This window comes from Trichosurus vulpecula, chromosome 3, assembly GCF_011100635.1.
Source record: "Trichosurus vulpecula isolate mTriVul1 chromosome 3, mTriVul1.pri, whole genome shotgun sequence".
In the NCBI taxonomy this organism is placed as follows: Eukaryota; Metazoa; Chordata; class Mammalia; order Diprotodontia; family Phalangeridae; genus Trichosurus; species Trichosurus vulpecula.
The window spans coordinates 161902683-161922837 of NC_050575.1; the positions used below are offsets into that span (position 1 = coordinate 161902683).

Below are 20155 nucleotides of genomic sequence, written 5' to 3' on the forward strand. Positions count from 1 at the left end.
TTGGGATCTTCTCTAGTTTTCTATGAGCAACACAGTTTAGTTCTATAGAGGAATTAAAGAACCAAGATTTAGAAGTCATTTAGAAGTAGTAGTGTTTAAGGCAGCTCCATTATAACCTTTAAAATAGAAAGGGCAGATTAATTTGACCCCTGTGTTCTAATCAAGGCACTCCAGTGGGGCCCCCGTGAGTAACGGAAGTAGACTGTCCCCCTTGTCCTTGCTTTATCCCTCTGTGACAGTTAATCAGATGACATTTTAAAAGTGTGCCCAATACGTTCTTGGAGAAAGAGGGTTACTTTAATGCAATACTATATTATGACATTTCAAGAGAGGCTGAACCAGGGCACATGCAAATAAGACTCTTAATAAAAATTCTAAAATATCATTAATTTAAGGACATCGATTAGCGCCTTCAGCTCTGTCAGTGGCAAGTGACACAAACCTGGAGAAGCCTTTCCAAGCGGTTTCCCTTTTAGTTGTAGCGAGCCCTTTAAGTGTACCCCGCCCCTTTTAGCTTACGTGGCCTTTGGGGCGTGGTCCGCCGGCCCCCGAAGGGTGGGGCTTGGGCCCGGCATTCGCGGGCTGGGGCCACCGAGCTGTTGGGTGTAAGGGGATCGGGAGCCGGGTACCGGAAGCGGAAGCGGGAGGAGGTTAGGGCGACGGCGGTGGATTCGAGAGACTGACTCGTCACAAGTGGTGGTTCTGTGAGCTGCTGTTCGGAGTGGGCGTGGGGCCTGCGGCCGGGGTGGGTGATGCCGTCAGAGGGCCGCTGTTGGGAGAACCCTGCAGGCTCTAGGAGCTCCCACAAAGGGCGCTTGTCCTACCATCGCGACTGGCTGCTGCGGGGCGAGGTGAGCGAGGCGCCGACCTCTCACCCTTCGCGGGTTTACAGCCCCGCGCCCGGCCGAGAGCAGCAAAGCCCCGCTCCGCGCCCCCCTCCCTCCTAGAGAGAACGGGGCCCTGCCGGGGAACAGGGGCGAGCGTGGCCTTAGGGCGTCATGCCTAACCCTTCCCATAGTAGGCGGTCGCCTTCTCTGGCCTCGTCCTCTCTTTTTTCCGGCCCATTTTGCCCACTCCCACCTCTGTGCCTCACGCCTGGAAACGGAAGCCCCTTCCCGGAGGCCCCTCCCTTTTTCTTCAAGTCGCTGTGGAGATGCTCGCCTATGGAAAGCATTTGCTGACCATCTACCCCTTCTTCTGCTAAAGGCGGTCTTTTCCTTCTCCAAGTTTCATGCCTCTCCCCTTTTCCCTATTTGATTGTTTTATGTATCCTTTCCTCCCTTGAGGAGACCCTTGAGAGCAGTGAGTGCCTTTGTTGTATCCGGTGTAATGTATCTAGTGGGCGCTCAAAAAATTTTTTTAAATTTGTCAAAGGATGAGGTGGTGTTTAAGTTGGCTTTAATAGATGAGCAGAATAGTTCAGGTGGAAAAGCAGAAATAGGAAGCGGGTCATGGAGGTGGGGATGAGGGACAAGAGATATGTTTTCTAGCATCCTAGAACCTTAGAATCATCTTTGATCCTTTGAACAGGTTTTATGGATTCTTCTTAACATCTTTCACATACATCCCTTTTCCATTCCTACTTAGTTTAAGGTATCTTTTTTTTTTGGAGGGGGGGAAGGCAGGGCAATTGGGGTTAAGTGACTTGCCCAAGGTCACACAGCTAGTAAGTGTCAAGTGTCTGAGGCTGGATTTGAACTCAGGTCCTCCTGACTCAGGAGCCAGTGCTCTAGTCACTGCACCACCTAGCTGCCCCCAAGGTATCTTATTTTATACCTGTATTAGGGCAGTAGGCTCCTAACAGTTCTGTCTTTCCTGTTCTCCATCCCTGCCTTAAGTCAGACTCTCAATAATAGTCTGCTAGATGAAGACACCTAACTCACCCAGAAGTGGATTTTGTCATGCACCTCCATGCTAGAAACATCTTTACAAAGCTCTTCATCGCCAAACGTGTAAATTCAGTTGATAGAGTAGTCCGTAGAAAAAGTAAGATAGGAGAGGGGCAGAGGTATGGTGGGGAGTAGTTGATCTTTTTTTTTTTTAGTTTATTTTTATTTTTAGTTCACAACACACGGTTCTACATAATTTTGAGTTCCAGATTTTCTCCCCTCCCTCCCTCCTCCCTCCCCAAGACGGCATGGAATCTCATATAACTACCACGAATGACTTCGGATTGAATTAATTTATACACTAGTCAAGTTGCAGAGAAGAATTACGACCAGTGGAATGAATAATGAGAAAGAAGAAACAGAACCAAAAAAAAAAAAACAACCCAAATACAAAAACAAAAGAGAAGAGGAAAAGGCGAGCATGGAAGTGTGCCTCAATCTCATTTAAACTTGATAGTTTCTTTCTCTGGATGTAGATAGCATTCTCCATCGTGAGTCCTTTGGAGTTGTGCCTGCACTTTGTGTTACTGAGAGGAGCGAAGTCTGTCAGGGTTGGTCCTCAGGGAATCCATATATCTGTGGTTGTGTAGAGTAGTTGATCTTAAAAAAAAGGGAATACTTCCTCTGAGAGAGGAGAAATTTTGAGGTAAAGAGGCAGGAAAGTTAAGCCAGCTTGAGTCATGGCTTTCTTCCTAGTAAAGTAGGAGACATGCGTATGTCTTGAAAGTGAAATACCCAGGAATAGATTTGAGGGTTTGAGACTTGTTGGAGTGGTAGAAGAGTTTCAGAATAGGCTGCAACCTTCTCCACAGATTTTCAGGTAACAAAAAGTGCTGAGCAATAGTGAGTGCCCAGCTAAATTTAGGTAGCAATGGATATTGGAGGGTGGTTTGACACTTCTGAAAAGAATAGCGAAGTTCATTTTTATACTCTTAGTTCTTAAATAGTGAAACTTGAGAGAGTGAATAATGCATTCTCTTTCGATGAAATTATATTTGAATATTCAAAGATATTCTTAATAAATTTTGACCTTTTTAAGTCTTTTTCTTCATCTCTGATTTGGAATAGGATTGAAGGAGAATTTACAATGAAGCTTTTTGCTATTTTGGCCTCTCAGAGGAGACTTAATTGGTCTTTTGTAAGATGCACAGAGGATTGTGTGGATAAAATTAGTTGTCTGTGGCATTGAGCTTTTGACGTGGAACGTGAATGCATAACTGGATTCTCTTCTCCCTAGGAGATTTTGGAAGAATGTATGTCCATTCCTGAGTTGTCTACTTACTCCGGTTGGGTAGTAGACCACATCTTGCCTCACTCTCACCAGAATCAACTTCTCTCTGAGAATTCAGCACTGTCCTCTGCGCCTGACCAAGTATTATCTATTCCCAAATCTCCTGCCAGACATGCAGAGGTATCCTTACCAGTTTCCCCTGCAGCAGCTCCAAGTGGAACTCAGGTAACAGTTTAGCTTAAGCCAAAAGGATTGGTGACCCCAAAGTCAAATTGGTTTAATCATTCCCCAGTAGTGTCTTAGGAGAATAATGTCTTAGTTTATTTGGGAAAAAATGATCAAGTAGATGGTATATAAAAACATAGGCTAGTACCTCATCAAAATTTTAAAATTTAAAGATCACATAATGAATTAAAAGTAATATTTTTAGGCAAAATTCTTGAGAATCTTTAAAATTACTGGTACCAATATGTGGATATTTCAGTGCTGCAGAAATACACATTTCAAAGATGTCTTGGCTGGGTTTTGCAAAAGTGTGCTATGTAACAGAGCCTTTATGTTATTTGATTGCTTTATTGTTATAGAAGTGGAATCAGAATTGCTCATATATCAGTTCAAAGAAGAGAAGTGGTCTTAAGCTGTGTATGGCATTGTTTTTTCTACCCATGCTTCAACTATATTAACTGTATTAAACATTATTTGCTAAATACTCTGATCTCTATGGTATCCATGTGTACAGTCTAAGCTGAAATGATTTATGAACTATTCTAGGGTTCATTATTAATTGTGTTGCCTTTAAATACTGGATGTCCTGGACAAGAGGCCGCCAGATGCCCAGCTTGTTTGTTTTGTTTTTTATTGGAGAGAAGCTACTTTTCATTAGAGTCTAACGATAACTGGAGATAGAAAAGAGGATTGCAAACAATTAGGTCATAAACCAAGGTTGAGTTCTGACAAAGTCTCTGATTAGTGTTTGGGAAAGTGTTATGGGAACAGGCCACAGATAAAGGCTTAACAGCATCAACTAGCGTTGAAAGAACTTTCAGGTGTCCTTACCTGTTGGTTGGGGACCCCTGTTCCATAAGGCATGGTCATTTACTGTGATGGTTAGTGAACTTAAGGAATTTGCCACCCTACGAGGTGGTCTAAACTGAAAATAGAGGCACATTCCAGAATAATTTGGGTAAATTCAAGGGGACACCTTTAAAGTTGATGTTGTAAAAGGTAGTCTATGTTAGCTGTAACATATTTTAGCGTCACTTATGCCCCATATAGGGTACATTAAAGGCAGCTTTCTTTTTGGAGGGGAAGAAAGAATATTATTGAAAATATTTTGCTTTTTTATTGTTACACAGAATCGAGATGAATACAGTCAGGCAAAATTTGTGGTACTTCGCCCCTCACGGGGAATGGAGGTGGAAGGATGCATTCGAATGTATGAGGAAGTACACAGGATGAAAGGAACTGTAAGTAAATCAAGGAGCAATGAATGTTAGTTGTGGCCACACTATATATGAGCATAAGTTAGCTGGAGAGAGACATTTCTCCATGGATTTAAAAAAAAAATTTCATGCCTTATTTTTGCACATGATTTGAGTGCTTCTGCAAATTGAGGACTCGTGCTTTGGAATGAGTGTAGGGAAATCGATAGATTTAAAGTCTGGAAGGGACCTTAGTGGTTGTTAGTCCAACCCTCTCATTTTATAGAAGAACCTGAAGTCCAGGGTCACACAGCAAGTGACAGAGCCGGGATTAAAACCCAGCTACTCTAGGTAGCACCCTTTCTACTGTTTCATTTATAGTAAAGGCATATTTTTAAAAAATCAAATAAAGGACAAAAATTTAACACCTGGATTACGAGTGTGAAAAGTCTTTAAAATTGTCAAAGGTAAAAAGAGACCAGTTTTAGTTATCATGAAACATTAATGGGTACTTACTACATTGAAGCCACTGGGAATACTATTCTCTCCTGGTTCACTTTCTACCTTCTCAGCCTCCTTTGCTAATTCATTATTCATATCACACCTCCTAACTGAGGATAATTCCCCAAGGCATTGTCCTAGACCCTGTTTTCTCCCTATACTCTTTATCAGTCTCTCAGCTCCCTTTGCAATTAACTCTTATATTTATCTAGAAGTTTCCTAGTTCTGTATATCTAGCTTCAGTTCTATATTACCAATTGCCTATTGAACATTTCTGGCTGGGTGTTCTAAAGAAATCTTACTCAACATGTCTAAAATAGAACTCATTGTCTTTCTTCTTAGGCATACCCTTCTTCCAAACTGAGCTATTTCTCTCAAAGACACCACCATTCTTCTAGTCTCCCAGGTTCTCCTTTACACCATATATCAAATCATGTACCAAAGCTTGCTCTTTCTATCTCAGCAACATTATTGTTATGTAATCCTTTATCTTAAGATCAAATATGAACCTGTCATGCCCCACGCTCAGTAAACTCCAGTGGCTCTCTTTTGCTTCTGTTATAGGACTTTTTAACCTTTTGTGTGTCATGGACCTCTTTGACAGTCTAGTGAAGCCTGTTGACCCCTTCTCAATTTAAATGCATAAAATAAAATATATGAGAAGCTAATTATGTTGTTATCAAACTGTTTTTCAAATTTGTCTTTTATTTTAATATTCATTAAAAAAAATTAGTTCTGAATTCTCTCCCATCCCCCCGCTACCCATTTTGGAGGGAAGAAATGTGATATCAATTATGGGATATAAAATCATGCAAAACATATTTCTATATTAGCCATGTTGAGAAGAGCAAAAAAAATAAAGTGAAAAAATTGTGCTTCAGTCTGCACTCAGAGTTCATTAATTTTTTACCTGAAGGTGGATAGCATTTTTAAGTCCTTCAGAATTCTTAGATCACAGTGTTGCTGAGAATAGCTAAGCCATTCACAGTTAATAATCATACAGTATTGCTGTTACTATGTACATGGGTCTCCTGGTTCTGCTCACTTCACTTTGTAAGTTATTGTAAGTCTTTCCATATTTTTCTGAAAGCATCCTCTTCAACATTTCTCATAACACCGTAGTATTCCATCACAATCAGATACCACAACTTGTTCTGCCATTCCTCAGTTGATGAACATCCCCTCAATTTCCAATTCTTTGCCACCTCAAAAAGAACTGCTATAAATGTTTTTGTATGTATAAGTCCTTCCCCTGCAGCCCCCCTTTTGAAAAAAATCTCTTGGAGATAGACCTGGTAGTGATATTGCTGTGTCAAAGGGCATGCACAGTTCCAAATTGCTCTTCAGACTGGTTGGATCAGTTCATAACTCTAGCAACAGTGCATTAGTGTCCCAATTTTTCCACATTCCTCCATTATTTCTCATTTTCCTTTTCTGTCATATTAGCCATTCTGATGGGTGTGAGGTGGTATCTCAGAGTTGTTTTAATTTGAGTTTCTCTAATCAGTTGTGATTTAAAGTATTTTTTCATGTGACTACAGATAGCTTTTATTTCTTCTGAAAACTGCCCATTCATATCCTTTAACTATTAATTGAGGAATGACTCACTTAGAAATTTGGTTCACTCCTCTATTGATTCAAGAAATCAATATCAGAGAAACTTGTTATAATAATTTTTTCCCAGTTTCCTGCTTTACATCTAATCTTGACTGCATTGAATTTGTTTGTGCAAAACCTTTTTATTTTACTGTAAACAAAATTACCTGTTTTACATCCCATAATGCTTTCTCTTCTTTGGTCATAAATTCTTCCCTTATCCATAGGTCTGACAAGAGATAAAATTTTCCCATGCTTCTCTATGCTTATGATATTACCCTGTATGTCTAAATCATATACCTATTTTGACCTTATCCTGGTATACAGTATGAGGTGTTGATCTATACCTAATTTCAGCTAAATTGCTTTCCAGTTTCCTCAGAAACTTGTCAAATAGTGAGTTCTTGTCCCAAAAGCTTGGATCTTTGTGTTTATCAAACTGTAGATTACTGTTACCTAATCTATTCCACTGGTCCACCATTCTGATTCTTAGCTAGTACCAGATTATTTTGATGATTACCACTTTGTAATACAGTTTGAGATCTGGTACTGCTAAGCCACCTTCCTTCACAATTTTTTTCATTGATTTCCTTGATAGTCTTGACCTTTTCTTCCAGATAAATTATTATTCTTTCTAGCTCTATAAAATAATTTTTTGGTAGTTTGATTAGTATGGCGCTGTATAAGTAATTTAGGTAGACTTGTCATTTTTATTGTGTTGCTTCAGCCTCATTGCTTCAACTAGTTTTTAGTTGATTCTCCAGAATTCTTTGAATTTTTTTCTGCATCTATTGAGGTAATCATGTGATTTTTGTTGTTTTGCTTATTGATATCACCAACTATGCTGATAGTTTTCCTAATATTGAACTAGCCCAGTATTCCCGGTATAAATCCCACCTGCTTATTATGATCTTTGTGCTATATTGCTGTTGTCTCCTTGGTAGTATTTTGTTTAAAATTTTTGCATCAATATTCATTAGGGCAGTTGGTCTATAAGTTTTGTTTCTCTGTTTTTGCTTTTCCTGGCTTAAGTGTCAGAATCATATTTGTGTCATAAAAGAAATTTGGTAGGACTCCTTCTTTGCCTTATTTTTCAAAATAGTTTATATAGTATTGGAATTAAATGTTTGGTAGAATTCACTTGTGAATCTATCTGGTCCTGGGGATTTTTTTCTCAGGGAGCGCATTGATAGCTTGATCAATTTCTTTTTCTAAGATAGGGTTAATTAAGTATTTTATTTCCTCTTTTGTTAATCTGGGCAATTTACATTTTTGTAAATATTCATCCATTTCACTTAGATTGTTAGATTTATTGGCATATAAGTGGGCAAAATAGTTTCTAATAATTGCTTTAATTTCATTTTCATTGGTGGCAATTTCATCTTTTTCAATTTTGATACTGATAATTTAGTTTTTTTGTTTTTTTTTTTTTATCAAATTAACCAATGGTTTGTCTGTTTTATTTTTTCATAAAACCAGCTCCTAGTTTTATTTATTAGTTCAGGGATTTTTCTTTTTTTTACTTTCAATTTTATTCATCTGTTCTTTGATTTTTCAGGGTTTCCCATTTGGTGTTTAATTGGGGATTTTAAATTTGTTCCTTTTTTGAGTTTTTTTTAGTTGTATACCCAATTCATTGATCAGATCTTTCTCTATTTTATTGATGTGAACATTTAGAGACAATTTTTCCCCTAAGTACTACTTTAGCTGCATCCCATAAATCTTGGTATGGTATCTGATTATTGTCATTCTCTTTAATGAAATTATTTAACATTTCTATCATTTGTTCTTTGACCCACTCATTCTTTAGGATTGGATTATTTAGTTCACAATTAATTTTTTTTCTCTGTTTCCATGACCCTTTATTGAATGTAGTTTTCCTTGCATTATGGTCTGAAAAAGATGCATTTAATATTTCTGTTTTTCTGCATTTGGTTGTGAGGTTTTAATGCCTTAATACATGGCCAATTTTTGTAACCATATACAGCTGAGAAAAAGGTATACTCATTTCTATTCCCATTTAGTTTTTTTCAGAAGTCTATCTTATCTAACTTCTCTAAAATTCTATTTCTCTCCTTAACATCTTGTTTGTTTTATGGTTAGATTTATCTAGTTCTGAGAGGGGAAAATTGACACCAATATAGTTTTACTGTCTATTTCCTTTTGTAACTCATTTAACTTTTCCTTTAAGAATTTGGATGCAAATACTAAATAAAAGCTAAAAAAAATTAGTTCGGATCCTATGCCACTTGGTACATATATGTTTAATATTGATATTACTTCATTGTCTGTGTTACCATTTAGCAAAATGTAGTTTTCCTTCCCTGCTTATCTCTTTTAAATTTGTTCTATTTTTGCTTTTGTTTGATCTCAGGATCATGATTTCTACTCTTGCTTTTTTTTTTTTTAACCTCACTGAGGCATAATAGATTCTGCCTCAGCCCCTTCTTTTTACTCTTTGTATCTCTTTTTCACATGTGATTTTTCTAAACGATATATTGTTGCATTCTTGTTTCTACTCTATAGTACTATCCTCGTCCATTTTATGGGTGAATTTGTCCCATTCACATTCACAGTTATATGATTACTGAGTCTTTCTCTCCATCTTATTTTTTCCCCCTATTTATCCTGCTCTTTCTTTTTTAGCCTTTCCCTCCTCATAAGTCTCTTTCGTTTCTGACTGCTGTTTTCATTCTATCAGCACCCCTCCCCAACTTTCCCACTTCTCCTATCCCCATCTCCTCCTCCTTTCATGTTGTGTAAGATAGTTTTCTATATACAATTCAAGGTGTATGTATTCCCTCTTTGAGCCAATTCAGATGAAAGTAAAGTTTAAGTGCTGCCCCCTCCCCCAATTTTGTCTTCCATTGTAAAAGCTCTTCCTTGCTTGCCTTTTTTATGTGAAATATCTTTCCTTGTTCTTCTCCCTTCTCCCAGGGTAGCCCTCTTTCTCACCCCTTAATTTTAAAAAATAATAATCCCATCATAGTCAACTCACACTTGTGCCCTCTGTCTGTGTATGCTACTTCTAATTGTTCTGATAATGGTAAAGTTTTTAGGAGTTAATAAGGAATGTAAACAGTTAAACCTTATTTGAGTCCTTTATGATTTCCCTTTCATGTTTACCTTTTTATGCTTCTCTTGAGTCTTGTATTTAAAAGTCTGATTTTCAATTTAGCTCTGTTTGAAAGTTCTCTATTTCATTAAATATCTATTTTTTCACCTGAAGGATTATACTCAGTTTTATTTGGTAAACTATTCTTGGTTGTAATCCTACCTAGCTCCTTTGCCTTCTGGAATACCATATTCCAAGACCTCTATTCTGTTAATGTAGAAACTACTAAATCTTTTGTGATCCTGACTGTGGCTCCACAATATTTGAATTGTTTCTTTCTGGTTCCTTGGAGTATTTTCTCCTTGACCTGGGAGATCTGGAATTTGACTAAAATACGCCTTGGAGTTTTGATTTTGGGTTCTCTTTCAGGAGGTGATTAGTGGATTCTTTCAATTTCTATTTTACCTTCTTTTTCTAGGGTATCAGGGCAGTTTTCCTTCATAACATTTTTAAACTAGTATTTTATTTTTTTCAATTACACCTAAAGGCAATTTTTAACATTCATTTTTTAAAAATTTTGAGTTCCACCAATGCATTTTTGGCAGAGTTATGAACTGATGCAACCATTCCAGAGAGCAGTTTGGAACTATGCCCAAAGGGCTATAAGATTGTGCATACCCTTTGACTCAGCAATACCACTTCTAGGTCTGATCCAAAAGAGATCATAAAAACAGGAAAAGGACCCACATGTACAAAGATATTTATAGCAGCTCTTTTTGTGGTGGCCAAGAATTAGAAATTGAGGTGATGTCCATCACTTGGGGTATGGCTGAACAAGTTGTCATATATGAATGTAATGGAATACTGTTGTGCTATAAGAAATGATGAGCAGGCAGACCAGAAAAACCTGGAAAGACTTCTCTGAACTGATGCTGAATGAAATGAGAAGAACCAGGAGAACACTGTACACAGTAACAGCCACATTGTGCAATGACTGACCTTGATAGACTTAGCTCTTCTCAACAATGCAGGGATCTAAGACAACCCCAAAAGACTCACGAAGGAAAATGCTATCCACATCCAGAGAATGAACTTTGGAGTCTGAATGCAGATGGAAGCATACTATTTGCTCTCCTTTTGTTTTGTTGTTTTGTTTTGTTTCTTCTTTCTCATAGTTCCTCCCATTAGTTCTGATTTCTTCTTTACATCATGACTAATGTGAAAACAAATTTAATATGAATGTATAAGTAGAGCCTATATCAGATTGCATGCTGTCTTGGGGAGGGGGAGGTCAAAACTCAAAATCTTATGGAAGTGAATGTGAAAACTAAAAATAAATAAATAAATTATTTTTAATAATTCAAAAGAAATTTTGAGTTCCAAATTTTCTCCCTTCCTCCTCTCACCTCTCCCTAAGAAGGCAAGAATTTTAAATGGGTTATATATGTGCAGTCATGTAAAACATATTTCCATATTAGTGATGTTGTAAAAGAAGAAATAGCTCAAAAGGAAAAAAAACAAAAAAAGATTTTTAAAAAGTGAAAATAATATGCTTTGATCTGCATTCAGGCTCTATCAGTTCTTTCTCTGGATGTGAATAGCATTTTCCATGATTCTTTATAATTTTTTGAAATACGACATCTATGCCCTTTTGCTTGACCATGGCTTTCAGGTCATCTAATAATTCTTAAATTATCTCTCCTTGATCTGTTTTCTTGGTCTGTTGCATTTCTGATGAGGTATTTCACTTTTTCTTCAATTTTTTCATTCTTTTGAGTTTATTGTTTCTTGATGTTTTGTGGAATCTTTAGTTTCCACTTGTCCAAATCTAATTTTTAAGGAATTATTTTCTTCAGTGAGCTTTTGTACCTCTTTTTCCATTTGACCAATTCTGTTTCTTAAGTAGGTATTCTCTTCAGAGGATTTTTGTGCTTATTTTACCATTTGGTCAATTCTGTTTTTTAAGTTGTTATTTTCTGTATTGTTTTTTCTGCCTCTTTTAACCCAGCTATTGGCTCTCTGTTTATAATTTTCTGGCATCATTCTCATTTCTTTTCCCAATTTTTCCTTTACCTCTCTTATTTCATTTTAAAAATCCTTTTTGAGCTTTCCAGGAATTCTTGCTTGCTTTGTGTCCAATTCACATTTTTTCTTTTGAGACTTTCCTTATAGCTGTTTGGACATTGTTGTCGTCTTCATCTGGGTCTTGATGTTCCCTGTCATCATAGTACCTAGTAGCTTTTTATGGTCACTTTCTTTTTTTGTTTGCTCGTTTTTCCAGCCTATTTCTTAACTTTTAACTTTATGTTAAAGTTGGGCTCAGCTACCAGAGTGAATGGGACATTTTCCTAAGCTTCAAGTTTTTTGTGCTGCTGTTTTCAGAGCTAGTTCTGAGGATCTGTAAGTTTTCAGTGCTTATGTTAGAGTTTGTTTGGAGAGGAATCTTGGGAAAGTTCAGCAAACTTGCTGCCTGTATGCTGTCGTCTTGGCTCTGTTTACCTATCAAAATACTTTTTTACCTAGGTTAAGAAAACTTGCTCTGGTATAAAATATAATCTTCTTTATACTTCTTAAAGTCCTTCACAACCAGGAGAGGGAATTGTGGAAAATGAACCACACTGACTCCATCTTTTAATTCAGTTCTGGATCTAGCTCAGTTCCCTTTCTATTCACTTATGGATCTAGTCCAATATTTTTCTTGTGAGAAAACTTTATTCTGTTTTGGGAATTGTAAGAAAACTTTATGGCATTGTTTGAACCTAGCCCTTTGTATCTGGGAAGCTACCTCCCCGCTGCCCAGCTGTCTACCTGTTGCTTAGAGACCCTTAACTAAGGACCTGGGTTATGCTGAACAGAAACCCAGTCAGATCTGAAGATTGGTGAGAGGCATTTTCTCACAATTATACGTCTCATTCAACCCATGTGTCTTGTCTAAACACTGGCCCCATACTGATCAGTCAGTGTTTCTGTGTTCTTTTGATTATTTATAGACATGTGGAGGAAGTGAGATACCTCCTTTTCTGATTTCAGGGATTTGTACCTCTTCGCTCTCTGTATTCCCAACTCTTTAAACTTATTCACCCCCCTCTCACTTTAGAAAGCCCTTAGTCTTTCCTTCAATTAAGAATCGGGTTACTTAATTTTGTATCCTGGTTTGTACCCTGTTAATTTTCTTTTAATTAAATGGTCTTATTTGATTGTTTTTAATACATAAAAATCTGTTTCCCCTTGCTCATTCTCTCCCATTCAGTGTCTAGTGCCAAGACTGAGGAGGTCTGGTCCTGATTTGTTATGCAGTTGGTATGCGTAGCTTAATAAATCAATACGTTTGGTAGCTCAAACCTTACTGATCATAATCTATCTTTCAAATATTCAGTATACACCCCGGTCACCCATGGGATTCGAGGTGTCCCTTGCACTCTGTCTTGAGATGTTACAGAGGGCTCTGTAGACCCAGTTCTCTGGCTTCAAAGATTCATAGAGAGGCCTACGCCCAGCAGGTAGAGTTCAGTTCAGGAACCAAGGGGACCCAGGCATGACCATTAAGAGAAGACCAGCCCACTGAGAAGTTCTTCAGAGGGTAGGGTGTGCCCCTAACAAGAAGCCCTAATTCAAGAGAGATCAATAAAAATATTACTAATGTGTCAAAAAAGTATTATAGCTCTAGAGAGTCTCCCAAGATAAGAAGGAAATTATTTTAACAGCTGTAAGCAATGAATCAAAGGGAAAAAATGGACTTTCCACAAAGACTCATGAATACCTAGGAGATATGAAGCAAGAGATTAAATGAAATAAAAGTACAGGAAAAAGGAATTGAGAGTAGAATAAATTGCTTAAAAGGTAAAATGGTAAACCTTACTCAAGCAACAGAATCCCTGGAAACTAGAATACACCAGACACAAATCATTGCCTTGCCGAGACAGCAAGGAAAAAATAGAGTAAAATCAAAATATTGAAAAGACAATGTAAGATACCTGATATCAAAAATAACTGGTCTAGTAAATAGATCAAGGTGAGATTCTTAATTTAAGAATTAATGGATTCCTTGAAAACCATGACAAAAAAACTCGAACACTATATTTCAGGAAATCATACATGAAATAGAAACTATCTGGGCAGTTTTCATTTATGATCTAGAAGAAGCTATATGATGATGTAGTGCTAACATTTATAAAGAGAGAGGATAAATATTGTCCTTTGAGAATTCTGAATATCAGGGGAGTCAAGAAAAACAAAGGACTTGTAGTTGGATTGGTTCCGTTATGAGGGTTTGAAGAAGAGAGAGGAATGAGGGTAAAAGTAGAAGAAATACACCAATGTAGGAAGGAAGAAGTGTTAAACTGGTATTTTTTCATAATTAAGATGTGTGAGAAGAGTATACCAACATAAAGGAAGGTGTGTTGGGAGCAGACATCAGATGACTCTCATTTTGAAATAGACAAGGGTTGAATGTGTACACACACATATGCACACAGTTTCGTGTAGAAATGAAATCAGCAGGGGAACAAACAATAGGGGCATGGGAGGAGGGTAAGAGAGATGATAACATTAGAGAGAGAATAGCAACAAGCAAAACGAACTTCCTAATTTCGAAGAAAGTGTCAAATGGGGAAAAAAATAAAAGCAAAGAACAAGAATCTAGGGGGATGTTCATCAGTTGGAGAATGGCTAAACAAATTGTTGTGTATGAAGGTAATGGAACATTATTGTGCCATAAGAAATTACGAAGGAAATGATTCCAGGAATTCTGGGTGGTATGTGAACCACAGTAAAGTGAGTACGACTAGTAGAACAGTTTATACAAGATGAGCAACATTGTAAAAACAAGCAACTTTGAAAGACTTAGTTCTGATCAATGCCATATCCCCAGGGGGTGGATGAAGGGTGTTACTCCCTGTGTCAGAAAGGTAACGGGTATAGGGTGCAGAGATGCATGCACCCATTTTGGATGTGGTCTTCTGTTTGTGCCTTTCGAAAGCTTGACTGTTTTTGTTAGGAGAGTTTTGTTTTTCTTTCAGTTTTTAATTGGGGGTGGGTGGATAGGGGAGATTAACAATAGTAATGTCAAAAATAAGAGAACCATTGGAACATTATTTAAAATGCATAGAAGGCAGTTCAGAAGGAAGCATAGAAAAGCAAGACAGTTTTGAAAGTAATATGTGGAATTATACTTTTTTCAGAATCAAGCAGTATGAAATGTAGATTAAGAGTTTTATATAGAAACCTCTTGAGTTTTGCTGTGTTTATGGGAAGGCTTCTTTTTTTTTCCCTCTGTGTTTAAGTTCCAAATAAAGAATGATTTTTTTTTTAAGAAGACTATTTGGGGCAGTTAGGTTGTACAGTGGATAGAGCAACCAGTCCTGAGATCAAGAAGTTAATCTGCTCAAACTCTCTTTTCCCAAATTGGGAAACTGAATCCCAGGGAAATTAAGTAATTTGCCTAAGATAGCGTAATTATGAGGCAGGCTTGATTCAAGTCCAGGTCTTCTGGGTCTGCTTGTAGTATTTAAAGTTTTTCAATCTTTCTTTCAGAAAGGATTGAGGCAGTGGCAGGAAGAGCAAGAGAAAAAGGTTCGGATCCTCTCTGAGATGGCATCAGAGCAGCTGAAGCGGTTTGATGAGCGAAAATCATTGAAACAGCACAAGGAATATCAGGACCTTCGGGAGGTGATAGAGAAAAGGTGGGAACATGCAGAGGCTAATAAGTTGTAGATGGTGTTAGGGAAGTTAGATAGAAATGGGTAAGCAATTATATTCCCAAAATATAAGGTATTGGCATCAGAATAAAAGACCCAGAGAAGATTATTTCCTTTGAAAGGTGATCTGAAATTAAGGTGCCTTTAGTACGCTTAGGAGAACAATTTTTGAAAGTGTTATTGATGGCTTTTATATTACAGTCTTCTCTCAGTAAAACCCCTTCCCTACCACTGAACCCTCTATCTCTCTGTATCTCTCTGTCTCCTCAGGTTTTTTTTTTGGGGGGGGGGTTGTTCCTGACCTGTAATTTCCTTCCTTTTACTAATACAGATTGCCATTTGTCCTTCAATTTATAATTCTTTTTTTTGGCGGGAGGTTGGGGGGGTGCAGCAGGGGATGGCAGGGCAATTGGGCTTAAGTGATTTGCCCAAGGTCACAGAGCTAGTAAGTGTGTCAAGTGTCTGAGGCTGGATTTGAACTCAGGTTCTCCCGATTCCAGGGCCGGTGCTCTCCTCACTGTGCCACCTAGTTGCCCCTTCAATTTTTATTCTTAAGAGAGTTGACTGGGATACTAAGAAGTTAGGTGACTTGTCTGTTGTTAAAGAGCCTATATATATCACTTGTGAACTTGAACCCAAGCCTTCTTGACTTTAACCTGTCTCTCCTTTCACAATGATACTAGCTCTCAAACCTCTCAGTTGTACCATGTAAAAAAAAGAGGCAAAACCAACAGAGTGACTGCATGTAATGATGTCTGCAGCATTCTGTATTTGTTGTCCTGCATCTCTCTTTTGAGAGGAGCAAAATGAGTATTATCATCTGTTTTCTGGAGCCAAGTTTGGTCATTACAATGATCTGACTTTGGTTACTTTTTAGTATTGTTTATATTATTGTACTAATTGTGTATGTCATGGAGAACAATTTCAGAGTAAGCATTCCTAATGATTTTTTCCCCTTCTGTATCCCATTTCAGTTTCAAAGAAGCACAGGGTCAGCAGGAGAAGTTAAAAGAGGAACATCGTCATAGAGCCAAGGTCAGAGGCTGGGAAATGAATATGGATAGTATGACTGAGAAGCTCTTGTGGGTCATTTTGTTTCCCTTTTATAACCTGTCTATGAGACTATTGTAGTTGGTAGGGTCTTGGGTGGGCAGTGGAATACTAGAACTTTATTTGTAGAATCTTAAATTCTGAAGAATTCTTAGGTCATCCAGTTTAACCTTTCAAACAATGCAGGAATTCCTGTTTCAGCATCCCTGACATCTGTCAGCCTCTCCATCTGAACACCTCTGATGATAGAGACCTCTATGTACAACCTGTTCTGTTTTTCTCACCGTGGCTCTATGTGATTCTGGAGAATTCCTTTCTTTGCCCTGGAGCTCTCCCTACTTACAAAAATGGTTAGACTTTATAGAACTTAACACATGTAGGTAATGGACCTAGAAATCATTGGAGAGAAATTCCAAAGACCAGGCTTTCACCTAATGGCCCTCTTTGTAGATCCTCAACCTAAAGCTGCGTGAGGCTGAACAACAGCGATTGAGGCAGATAGAACAAGAGCGACTTAGAAAGGAAGAGGGCCAGGATCGTTTGCGGCGTCTCTATGCCCTTCAAGAGGAGGTGTTGCAGCTCAACCAACAGCTGGACCCCAATTATCAGCACAAAGACCTGCTGAGAATAGACTTGTCTGGGTATGGAAGCAGAGGAAACCAGTTATGTGGGCTTATCTCGGGCATCATTCGGACCACCAGTGAGGTAAGAGAGTCACCTAGCAGTTTTCTTCCTTTTCCTGGGCAGTCTTTTCTCAAATATTTCTTCATGGGTAAATAAGTAATTACATTATTTTTAGCTTTGCTGTTACATACTAAGACAAGTCATTGGACAGTTTGTGGCCTCAGTTTCCCTTTCTATCCACTTGAAAAGAGAAAACTTTTTTAGAAAGAACTTACTCTGTGGAAATCTGAAGCGTGAGTCATTGCCTACCATCATTACTGTTTGAGAATGTATTTGTATTTGCTTTTTCCACCACTATGTGTCAGTCTCAGCATAGTTGAGAAAGGTGGTTTTGAAGTCAGAAAGACCTGGGTCCAACCTCTTACACATAATGACTCTTACCCTGGGCAAGCCACAACTTTTCAGTGCTTTAAACAGTTCTCTTATAAACTGCAGAGCAAGTGTCCAGTCTGCATTGGTAGAAGGAGTTCTCATCAGAAGTTCTCTATACTATAGGAATGATAGGGTTAGACCCAAAAAATCCTTTGGTATGTTTTTGTGTAAGCATTATATAATAAAAATAACGGAAAGGCAATTTTGGCTGGTAATAAATTAATAGATTTAATTTTTCCATGCCATCTTGGGGAGGGAGGAGGATAGGAAAGGGGAAAAATTTGGAACTCAAAATCTTATAAAAGAGAATGTTGAAAAACAAAAATAAATACTTTTTTAAAATGCATTTATTCTTTATTATCAAAAATTTTAGCTTTGTAGGATTTGAGACTTAAGATTAATTACTTAATACTTGGTGTCAAGGGAATTCTTCTCCATGGTTCAAAGTAGCTAGTACTTTGGGAGAGTTCCTGAGTTCACCAGAAAAGCAGGGGAGTGGATTATAACAGTGATGCTCAAGTCAAATAGAAATGGATCCCTGCAAACCACATTATTGATTTAGAAGACCACAGATTATCATTATTTATGTTATGTTGCATTTTTATTTATTTTGTTTGACATTTCTCAATTACATTTTAATCTGGTTCCCAACACCAGGATGTTCCTTCCTTAGGGCCACAAGTGTGACACCAATGGATTATGATGATAATTCCTGTTGTCTATTGGAAATGACCCTTGAGGAAGAATTTCTTTTAACCTATTACAGTAGCTTCCACTGTAGTTTATTTCCTATCTTGACAGAAGAATGCTGATCAAAGGAATACTAATCATTTTTAAACATATATATATATTAGGGGCAGCTAGGTAAGCACGATGTCCCTGGAGTCAGGAGGACCTGAGCTCAAATCCAGCCTTAGACACTTACTAGCTGTGTAACCCTGGGCAAGTCATTTAAGCCTGAGTGCCTCAAAAAAAAAATAAGCCATACATATTTTAAATTTCAGGTGAAATGATCCAGACTCTTGGTGGTGTTTTGGGGTTGACTTATGTCCTTGCATTCTCTAAGCCCTCTCTATTTGAGGAAGCTGTCCACTAAGCTCTGCTTTACTTTGGGTTTGCAGAGAGGTTTTCCTACCTTAGAGGATGAAGCCATGGCAGAGCGTGCCCTGCAAGAAATGCGGCAGGTGCTTACCAGCTTACAACAGGAGATTTCCAAGGCTATTGAGGAAAAGAGGAGACGAGATGAAGAAGAGGCCAAGGAGAAGCAGAGGGAATTACAGCAGCGACCAAAAGCAGAGAAGGAGACCCCAGTGTCTACCCAGTCCACAGGAAGAAAACAGAGAGAAGGTAATAGATATCCATCATAGAGCTGTTCAGATGACTATATGTACCTTATTAGGTAAATTTTTAAACGTTTTTTGAAGAGATAATGCTTTTCAAGAGATGTGCTGAGATAAGATAGATGAAACAGTCCTTTCCGTTTTGGAATGATTTTACTGGTTAAGTCAGACTATAATCAGCTATGGCTTCTCCCCTGTAACTATTTTGTTCTAATTAATGCAAATCCTGAGTTTGGACTCTGACTTTTTCCATGAAGTTCTTGAGATCTTCTACAGTTTTCTTAGGGTGGATTTCTGAAAATTCTGGTCATGATGTATTTATTGAGCACCTACTGTGTACATAGCATTGTGCTTAGGTGTCATGGGATATATGATATAAAAGTATGAAACATGACTCTTTTTTCTCAGGCCTCCAGGTAAAAGCAGAAGACAGTACAATGCAGTGGTACCAGCAGCTACAGGATGCTTCCAGTCAATGTGTTTTGGCCTTTGATGGATTGACCAACAGCAAAGATCATCAGGTAGGGGTAGGGGGCAATGTTAATCAATCACTTGGTCCTGAAAGTGTTCTCCATAGAATTTGCCCTGAAGGCTAGTCCTGGTCTCTACCATAACTGAATGTAGCCAACATATTGACAGCTTTCCTTGTCCTGACTGGGATTTCTTAGTTTCTTCAGAACATTCTTTCATTCTCCTTCCTTTCTATCTGTTGTTGGGCAGTCTAAAAAGATCAAGATGGACCTGCAGAAAGCTGCCACCATTCCTGTGAGCCAGATCTCTACTATAGCAGGTTAGTGTGGCCAGGATCCTGCCTCTTCAACTTGGAGTTTAATGAGACTATGTTTAGGAAAAGAATGAGATGAATATACAAATTTATCTCTTTAAACATTGGTATTTAGAGAAAAAAGAATAAGGAACAATAATTACGAAGACCCTCTTTCAGATCAAGTGACTAAATTTTATGGACCTCCATGTAAGGAATCCTCAGAATCACAAATTGTTGCTCAGTAGATAGTATAAACCAGAAGCCCAGGAGACCTGAATATTTTACTTCAGCATTGTTGATCTAAAGAGGCTACTTCCTTATCAGAAGCCTCCGTTTTCTTCATTTATTAACTCATTATCTTCAATCAAGCACACCATCACTCAACACCTTTTGTCTCTGGCTCCTATTGTATGCTATCTTGTTTCATGTGCAACAATTCTTGTTCTCAAGGAGCTCATATACTCATGAGAGAGACAGCACATAAATGGTAGGTTTTTGCTGCAAGGCGTATGTAAAGGCCTAGTGGTCGTTAAGAGTATAGAGGCAAAGTAGAT

General features: G+C 38.0%; 1 protein-coding gene across 1 annotated transcript in view; it reads left to right on the top strand.

The window, feature by feature from the left end:
- The first annotated feature begins 634 nt into the window (after positions 1–634).
- Positions 635–20155, top strand: part of GLE1 (GLE1 RNA export mediator) — a 28329-nt gene continuing 8808 nt past the window's right edge. Inside the window, exons 1-9 of the mRNA XM_036753058.1 lie at positions 635–851; positions 3127–3345; positions 4476–4586; positions 15226–15374; positions 16364–16424; positions 16890–17144; positions 18617–18842; positions 19244–19356; positions 19556–19625. Coding sequence (XP_036608953.1) covers positions 753–851; positions 3127–3345; positions 4476–4586; positions 15226–15374; positions 16364–16424; positions 16890–17144; positions 18617–18842; positions 19244–19356; positions 19556–19625 — 1303 coding nt within the window. The 5' untranslated portion in view covers positions 635–752. The remainder of the gene's footprint in view (positions 852–3126; positions 3346–4475; positions 4587–15225; positions 15375–16363; positions 16425–16889; positions 17145–18616; positions 18843–19243; positions 19357–19555; positions 19626–20155) is intronic.